This window comes from Mustelus asterias, chromosome 26 (assembly GCF_964213995.1).
Source record: "Mustelus asterias chromosome 26, sMusAst1.hap1.1, whole genome shotgun sequence".
Lineage (NCBI taxonomy): Eukaryota > Metazoa > Chordata > Chondrichthyes > Carcharhiniformes > Triakidae > Mustelus > Mustelus asterias.
The window spans coordinates 39,108,878-39,118,425 of NC_135826.1; the positions used below are offsets into that span (position 1 = coordinate 39,108,878).

Consider the following 9,548-nt stretch of genomic DNA (forward strand, 5'->3'; position numbering starts at 1 on the left):
CGTCAGCCAGCAGGACGAGAAGGTAACACTGCCCCCCAGTGAGTGTGTATGCGAGTGAGAATGTGAGAAAGTGTGTGTGAGAGTGAGTGTGTGAGAGTGAGTGAGTGAGAGTGAGTGTGTGAGAGTGAGTGTGTGAGAGTGAGAATGTGAGAAAGTGAGTGTGTGTGTGTGTGTAAAGAAGTGTGAGAGTGTGTGTGAGAGTGTGTGAGAGTGTGTGTGAGAGTGTGTGTGAGAGTGTGTGAGAGAGTGTGTGAGAGAGTGTGTGTGTGAGAGTGAGTGTGTGTGAGTGTGTAAAAAAGTGTGAGTGTATGTAAAAGTTTGAAGTTTATTTATCAGTGTCACAAGTAGGCTTATATTCACACTGCAATGAAGTTACTGTGAAAATCCCCTCGTCGCCACACTCCAGCGCCTGTTCAGGTACACTGAGGGTCAATTTATCATGGCCAATTCACCTAATCTGCACATCTTTGGAGTGTGGGAGGAAACCCTCGCAGACATGGGGAGAACGTGCAGACTCCGCACAGACAGTCACCCAAGGCTGGAATCGAACCTGAGTCCCTGGTGCTGTGAGACAGCAGAGCTTGCCACTGTGCCGCCCATAAGTGTGTGAGAGAGTGTGAGAGTGAGCGTGTGAGTGTGTAAACTTTGTGATCTCTGGAGCTGAGGGGTAAAATTGGAATGAACAGAATCTATTCATTCAGACTCCGGCCTCCACTCACTCTTGCTCCAGCAGTGAGGGTGGAATTAGTCTGTGAGGAGAGGCATCCATTGGTGAATTGCTCACAACAGAATTTTGTGCTTTTAAATCTTATTGGCTGGCCTCCCGTGCTCTATCCTCCATAAGCCTGAGGTCATCAAAAGCTTCGGCGCCCAAATCCTATCGAGCACCGTCCCATTCCCTTATTACCCCCTGTGCTCTCTGATCCACACTGGTCTCCAGTTCGCCAATCCCTTGATTATAAAATTCCCACCCAGGTTTAAACCCCCCCCCCCCACAAGCTCTCACTCTTTCCTGTCTCTATTCTCCTCCTCCCCACAGCCCCCTGAGATCTCTGAGCTCCTCCAGTTCGAGTCCCTTGGGAATTCCCTGATTTCCTCCATTTCACCTCCAGCAGCCATGCCGTCAGCTACTGAGGGCCGAAGATCTGGGACTACCCCCCCCCCCCCCCCCCCCCAAACCTCTAGCCTGCTTTAAGACATCCCTCTACACTGATCTCTCTGACCAAGCTTTGGGTCACTTGTTCCAATACCTCCTGTTGCCAGGTGTTATTTGCCATTTCTGTAATTCCCCTTGGGATGTTTTCTACTTTAAAGGTGTTATATAAATGCAAGATGTTGTTGCTGTTGATATTTATAAATATATATCTTTCTTTTACAGATTTTAATTTCTGTGCAGACCATCAGATCTTTTCCCATAAATGCAATCTGCAAAGCCAGGTCAGCTCCCTGTAAATCTGGGTCAGAGGATGGGTGAGAATGAGGCGCCAACATTAAGCTCGAAGCAAAGTCTCTCCTCAGTATCGCCTGAGCAGTGCAGTGAGATGCAGGAGGAGATTATGGCAGAGGAGTTGCTGAAAGTTATGAACTTTGCAGCCTCAAAGATCCAGGCCTTGTGGCGAGGATACTGCACCAGGAAACAACTCCACATAGAGCAGGGTGCAGCCACGTTGCTGCAAGCTTTCTGGAGGGGCTACCAAGTCAGGAAGCTCCTCCGAGAGCCGGTTAGCAGACCTCTGCAAATCCACGTCCAGCCCCCGATTAGTTGGATGCAATCGCAGGAGGAGAAGCGGCTATCGCAGGCTGGCCAGGTCCACATCCAGAGCCGACAACGGTCCCAGCTTCAACCGGTACAACTCCCCATACAGAAAGGCCCCAGGTGGACGAGCAGTCTACAGCGCAGAATCCTCGCTGCCACCATTATCCAGGCGTACTGGAGAGGTTACCTAGTGAGGAGAGACCTGGCCATTAAAACCGGAGCTGCCATCTTCATCCAATCCTTCTTCAGGGGCTACCTGGCCCGACGCAATCTCAAAGCTAACGCCAAACCCAGCCCAATACCTCAGGATGAGGAGGCCAAGATGGTGGCTTATAACATGTCCTTCAGTCCAAGTTACTTTGAAACACAAACTCCCATTTCAGGAAGCCCTCCTCAGACCTCGAGCTCCTTCCAGTCTGGTTTAGGAGCAGGGAGAGGGTCCAGGGGCAGGGTGGCAGAGAATGCTTCGTTGTTCTTCTACACAGGCAACAATGACTATATCTCAGGGAAAGGGGACACTGTGCAAAGCACCAAACCCAGGCGGCTCCTGAGCTGGTGCCCTGACTCCGGAGAGGAAAATTGCCCTTCAGGGAGCATGTCCACCATGCAGATGGCCCGCAAGGGCAATGCGTTTGTCCCGGGGTATTTTACAGAAGGTGCTGGTGATACCACCTCAATGAGCAGCCAGTGCAGCGCCTTCCAAACGCGACCCGAGTGTGTCAGTCCTGTGAAGGAAGTGAAGGACAAGGGCTTGGACCAGGTGAATTCGGGGAGATGGGAAAAACACCAGAACGTGAAGAACAGGGATAGGGTATCTCAGCAAAACATCCTGGGCGTGACAGCAACAAGGCCGAGATACAGTTACAAGAGTCCGGAGAAGGTAGGGGGGCAAGGGGGGAGGAAGAAGTCTGACTCTCAGTTTCTGCTGAAATGCACTCCCTATTCCTCTGACAAAGTTCGGAAACTTATCCGCTACAAAGAGGAGCCTGGCTCGCATTCCTCTCTGAGTAACCAACCCTTTCACCAGGCTCCTGTCTCCAAGCTGGACTTTGATCTTTCTGTGCTGGAAGTGCCCAGGCGGACTCCCTCCTGTCCCTCCAAATCCTCAGGCCGGAAGACCCTCAAACAGGTGAGGGAGGAAAGCGCTGCCGCCGGTACCATTCAGGCAGTTTGGAAAGGGCACCGTACCCGCAGGTTCCTCAGGCAACAAGCTGCCGCAGCCACCAAAATCCAGGCCATTTACAGGAGTTACCGGACCAGGAAAGAGTTTGAAAGCGAAGGGATTCTCCCCCTGGTTTACGCAAAGGAGAAATGCAAGTATCTGAGCAAAGGCTGGGAGACGGGGAGTGCCAGCAGAGGCAGTGGCCTCTGTGAGGTAGGGCTGGAGAAACCTGGCGATGGGACAACACGGTTCACCACAGCTTCCACACCAGCTGAGTCTCCCTGGATGGGAACTGATTCCAGACACATCAGCGGAGAGTCAGAAACACCCGTCCAGCCTTCCCAAAGACTGGAGGCAGAAGGGAAGGAGCAGCCAGCCATCAGCTTTGCCCCTCCTGCCAGTGTCCCCAAAGCAGAGGGAACTCGCAGCTCCTCACCACCTGCTGATACCCCTGGCAATGAGAGCAAGAGATGCACTCACACCCAGCACTGGCTGCAGAGGATTGTCCAAACCAGGAAGCAGCACCAGAGAAAGTTCAAGGCAGCCAGCACCCTCCAGGCAGCCTGGAGAGGACACCATACCCGGTGCTGCATCAGGGAGCAGAGGGAGGCAGCGCTGAGGATCCAGGCTCAATTCCGGGGATTCCGCATCAGGAAGTTACGGAGCAGCATTGGGAGGGAGGAGGATTCGGGCGACAGCAGAGACTGTGCCAGCTGTCAAACCCCTGAGACCCAGAGTGCAGATACTCCAGACTATTTATATCGAACGACAGAGGCTGTGAGTGGTCCCATTGCCAAGGAGTCACCAAGCAAGAGAGAGGCCAGGAAGCCGGGGGAATTCTGCTGCCAACACAGCCCTACCTGGAGAGCTCAGGCCAAACCAGACAGACCGGCAATTTTTGTGAAGCGTAACCCTTGCTATAACCCCCGAAAGGTCGCCATACATGTGAAGGCAGCGGGTGGAGACATGAGCTGAACTCAGTACCCCTCCCCACCACTGTACAATTACAAAGTCAACAGTGAAAGTGTATCAACAGCCAGAGATAAAAACAGGGAGATTGGCATCTGCCCCTTTAATAAAATAAAAGCCTTAAAAATGCACTGGCTCCAGCTGCAGTTTATTATTGAGAAGATTAACCGTCCAGCCACTCTGGCCATTAGCCCAGTCCCTCTCCTCCCAGGTCTCCATCGGCTCCAGCCCATTGACCATTCTATCCCCAGGGTATTGTGGGTGGACTCACCCACCCCATGTATCAGGTACAATCACACAGAATTAAACACTATTTACCGCACATGAACATGGTTTTTATGTTCCATATGAACCTCCAACCACCCCTTTACATCTCATTCTTATCAACACCTCCTTATTCCTTTCTCCGTCATGTGTTTATCCAGCTTCCCCTTAAATATATCTCTGCTATTTACCTCAACCATTCCCTGTGGGATCAAGTCCCACATTCTCCCCACTCCCTGTGGGAGGGAGTTCCACATTCTCGCCATCCCTGTGGGAGCAAGTCCCACATTCTCGCCATCCCTGTGGGAGCGAGTTCCACATTCTCCCCATCCCTGTGGGAGAAAGTCCCACATTCTCACTACTCCCCGTGGGAGTGAGGTCCACATTCACCCCACTCCCTATGGGAATGAATCCTACATTCTCCCCACTCCCTGTGGTAATGAATCCCACATTCTCCCCACTCCCTGTGGTAATGAATCCCACATTCTCCCCACTCCCTGTGGGAGGGAGTTCCAAATTCCTCCCACTCCCTGTGGGAGGGAGTTCCAAATTCCTCCCACTCCCTGTGGGAGCGAAAATCTCATCTGTTTCACTAATGCCCTTTCGGAGAAAGGAAACTGCCATCCATGTGAGTCCAGAGCCACAGCAATGTGGTTGACTCTGAAATGGCCTCGCAAGCCAACCGCTGCAAAGAAAACAAAAAGGAATGAAACCAGATGGACCACCCGGCATCGACCCAGGCACCGGAAACAACAATGGCAAAACCCAGCCCTGTCGACCCTGCAAAGTCTTCCTTACTAATATCAGACTTTTAATTCCAGTTCATTAAGATCAACACACTTCACTTTTCCCAGCCAGGACACATTGTCAATAGATTGGAAAATTCTGTTTCTCCTTGATTTGATTGTCCTGGAGATTAGTCTTTAATTCCAATTCTGGAGATAAATAAATCCATTCGGGAATTTAGAAGAAACTTCTTTACTGGGAGAAGTGAAATTGGGAGAGCCGTCTCACAAACTAGTCAAGCAACAGCCTGATACAATCACACTCACGGAATCATACCTTACAGATAATGTCCCAGACACTTCCACCAGCATTCCTGGGCATGTCCTGTCCCACCGGCAGGACAGACCCAGCAGAGTGAGGGTGGCACAGTTGTATACAGGCGGGAGGGAGTTGCCCGAGGAGTCCTCAGTATCCACTCTGGACCCCCATGAAGTCTCATGGCACCGGATCAAACATGGACAAGGAAACCTCCTGCTGATTACTACACCCCGTTCCCTCAGCTGGTGAATCAGCTTCTCCATGTTGACACCACTTTGGAGGAAGCACTGAGGGTGGCGGGTGCAGAATGGACTCTGGGTGGGGACTTCAATGTCCATCACCAAGAGCGGCTCAGTAGTTCCACCACAGACCGAGCTGGCCGGGTCCTAAAGGACATCGCTGCTAGACTGGGACTGCGACAGGTGGTGAGGGAACCAACAAGAGGGAAAAACCTACTTCACCTCATCCTCACCAACCTGCCTGTTGTAGGAGCATCTGTCCATGACAGTATCGGTAGGAGTGACCACTGTACAATCCCTGTGGAGACAAAGTCTGTCTTCACGTTGAGGATACCCTCCATCGTGTTGTGTGACACTGTCACCGTGCTATATGGGATAGATTTTGAACAGATCCAGCAACACAAGACTGGGCATCCATGAGGCACTGTGGGCCGTCAGCAGCAGCAGAATTGTCCTCAACCACAATCTGTAACCTCATGGCCCGGCACATCCCCCACTCTACCATTACCACCAAGCCAGGGGATCAACCCTGGTTCAATGGAGAGTGCAGGAGGGCATGCTGGGAGCAACACCGGGCATACCTAAAAATGAGATGTTAATCTGGTGAAGCTACACAGGACCACTTGCATGCCAAACAGCATAAACAGCAAGTAATAAGATAGAACTAAGCAATTCCACCCTCGCTTCTCGGCCTTTTGGCTAAGATCAAGTGTAGTATGGTCGGCAGCCCATGGTCGGCCGCACTTGGTCGAGGTCATTAGGTTACACTGAAGCTTCATATATTTCATATGAAGCAATTTTTTTAAGCGGCATCTCGGCCTTTTGGCTAAGATGCAAATGAGCTCAAGTCTTGGAGGAGGAACCTCCCCCTCCTCCAATCAGCTTGGCTCATGTAGATCAGGCCCAGGACAGGGTGGTTTGGTCGCTCGCCCTGTCTTGTCAGCCTGGATCGGAAATGTCTCAACTTGTTGAGACTCTGAATTGGATTTGATTTTGATTGAATTGGAAAAGTATGAAAAGAAATTTTAAAAATTCCACCCTCGGCCTTTTGGCTAAGATCAAGTGTAGTATGGATAGGATGCTGCACTTGGTTGAGGTCATTATGTTACATTGAAGCTTCATATGTTTCATATGAAGCAATTTTTAAAAGCGGCATCTCGGCCTTTTGGCTAAGATGCAAATGAGCTCAAGCCTTGGAGGAGGTATTGCTTTCCCTCCTCCAATTAGCTTGGCTCATGTAGATCGGGCCCAGGACAGGGTGGTTTTGGTCGCTTGCCCTGTCTTGTCAGCCTGGATCGGAAATGTCTCAACTTGTTGAGACTCTGAATTGGATTTGATTTGATTGAATTGGAAAAGTACAAAGAAAAATTCCACCCTAAGATCAAGTGTAGTATGGACGGTATGGGTTGCCCGTCCGTGCTGTTCTTGGTTGGGGTCATTAGGTTGTATTATAAGCTTCATTTAAAAATGAAGCCATTTTTTAAAACCGGCATCTCGGCCTTTTTTGGCTGAGATGCAAATGAGATCAGCCTTGGAGGAGGTGGGCTTGCGCCTGCTCCAATCAGCTTGTCTCATGTAGATCAAGCCCGAGACAGAGGCTGCAGAACCTGGTCTGGCCACAGGGGATGCAGACTCTGTCTTGTCAGCTTGGATCAGGAATGTCTCAACTTGTTGAGACTTTGAATTGGATTTGATTTGATTGAATTGGAAAAGTACAAAAATTAAAAAACAAATTCCACCAATGGATCAGATCCAAGCTCTGCAGTCCTGCCACATCCAGCTGTGAATGGTGGTGGACAATTAAACAACTCACTGGAGGAGGAGACTCCACAAATTTCCCCATCCTCAAAACCCTGGAGCTGCCTTCCTAACAGCACTGTGGATGTACCTACGCCTCATGGACTGTAGCAGTTCAAGGCAGCTCACCCTCACCTTCTCAAAGGCAATTCAGAATGTGCAATAAATGCTGGCTCAGCCAGTGATGCTCATATTCCATAAATAAAAATAAATATAAAATGAAAGGGACTGTACTAAAGTGGGTGATGGAGCAAAGGAACTTGGGTATATATGCACATAAATCATTGAAGGTAGCAAGACAGATTGAGAAACAGTTAATAAAACAGAAAGTGTCCAGTTCTGGGCACGACACTTTAAAAAAAAGTGAGGAAATTACCGAGAGTGCGACAGCACAGTGGTTAGCGCTGCTGCCTCACAGCGCCAGGGACCCAGGTTCGATTACCGGCTTGGGTCACTGTCTGTGCGAAGTCTCCCCGTGTCTGTGTGGGTTTCCTCCGGGTGCTCTGCTTTCCTCCCACAGTCCGAAAGACATGCTGGTTAACTGCATCGGCCATGCTAAATTCTCCCTCAGTGTATCCAAACAGGCGACTAGAGGATTTTCACAGTAACTTCATTGCAGTGTTAATGTAAGCCTACTTGTGACACTAATAAATAAACTTTAAAACTTAAAACTAAAGAGATTAGCTCCAGGACTGAGGAACTTCAGCTAGGTAGAAAGATTGGAGAAGTTGGGACTGGAGGAGAAGACTGAGAGGAGATCTGAGGTGTTCAAGATCAAGAGGGGTCGGGACAGAGTAGATGGGGAGCAAACTGTTCCCATTGGTGGAAGGATCGAGAACTAGAGGACACATAGAACATAGAACATAGAACATAGAACATTACAGCGCAGAACAGGCCCTTCGGCCCACGATGTTGCACCGACCAGTTAAAAAAAAAACTGTGACCCTCCAACCTAAACCAATTTCTTTTCGTCCATGAACCTATCTACGGATCTCTTAAACGCCCCCAAACTAGGCGCATTTACAACTGATGCTGGCAGGGCATTCCAATCCCTCACCACCCTCTGGGTAAAGAACCTACCCCTGACATCGGTTCTATAACTACCCCCCCTCAATTTAAATCCATGCCCCCTCGTGCTGGATTTCTCCATCAGAGGAAAAAGGCTATCACTATCCACCCTATCTAAACCTCTAATCATCTTATATGTTTCAATAAGATCCCCTCTTAGCCGCCGCCTTTCCAGCGAAAACAATCCCAAATCCCTCAGCCTCTCCTCATAGGATCTCCCCTCCATACCAGGCAACATCCTGGTAAACCTCCTCTGCACCCTCTCCAAAGCCTCCACATCCTTCCTGTAATGTGGGGACCAGAACTGCACACAGTACTCCAAGTGCGGCCGCACCAGAGTTGTGTACAGTTGCAACATAACGCTACGACTCCTAAATTCAATCCCCCTACCAATAAACGCCAAGACACCATATGCCTTCTTAACAACCTTATCTACTTGATTCCCAACTTTCAGGGATCTATGCACACATACACCTAGATCCCTCTGCTCCTCCACACTATTCAAAGTCCTCCCGTTAGCCCTATACTCAACACATCTGTTATTCCTACCAAAGTGAATTACCTCACACTTCTCCGCATTAAACTCCATCCGCCACCTCTCGGCCCAACTTTGCAACCTGTCTAAGTCTTCCTGCAAACTACGACACCCTTCCTCACTGTCTACCACACCACCGACTTTGGTGTCATCAGCAAATTTGCTAATCCACCCAACTATACCCTCATCCAGATCATTAATAAATATTACAAACAGCAGTGGCCCCAAAACAGATCCCTGAGGTACACCACTTGTAACCGCACTCCATGATGAATATTTACTATCAACCACCACCCTCTGTTTCCTATCCGCTAGCCAATTCCTGATCCAATTTCCTAGATCACCCCCAATCCCATACATCTGCATTTTCTGCAGAAGCCTACCATGGTGAACCTTATCAAACGCCTTACTAAAATCCATATATACCACGTCCACTGCCTTGCCCCCATCCACCTCCTTGGTCACTTTCTCAAAAAACTCAATAAGGTTAGTAAGGCACGACCTACCTGCCACAAAACCATGCTGACTATCACCTATCAATTCATTACTCTCCAAATAACTATAAATCCTATCCCTTATAATTTTTTCCAACATCTTGCCGACAACAGAAGTGAGACTCACCGGTCTATAATTCCCGGGGAAGTCTCTGTTCCCCTTCTTAAACAATGGGACAACATTCGCTAACCTCCAATCTTCTGGTACTATACCAGAGGC

At 49.6% G+C, this 9,548-nt stretch overlaps 1 protein-coding gene and 1 pseudogene across 5 annotated transcripts in view; both read left to right on the forward strand.

Moving 5' to 3' along the window:
* Positions 1-4,009, forward strand: part of LOC144479602 (uncharacterized) — a 62,529-nt gene extending 58,520 nt beyond the window's left edge. For 3 of the 5 annotated variants that reach the window (XM_078198508.1, XM_078198509.1, XM_078198507.1), the window contains exon 2: positions 1,379-4,003. In XM_078198508.1, the coding sequence (XP_078054634.1) occupies positions 1,419-3,893 (2,475 nt within the window). In that variant the 5' untranslated portion in view covers positions 1,379-1,418 and the 3' untranslated portion in view covers positions 3,894-4,003. Of the gene's footprint in view, positions 1-1,378 lie in introns of all 5 variants that reach the window. The other 2 variants (XM_078198510.1, XM_078198506.1) reach the window with 1 other exon arrangement.
* A 2,104-nt stretch (positions 4,010-6,113) lies between these two features.
* On the forward strand, positions 6,114-6,318 carry LOC144479805 (U2 spliceosomal RNA; annotated as a pseudogene).
* Positions 6,319-9,548: the final 3,230 nt, after the last annotated feature.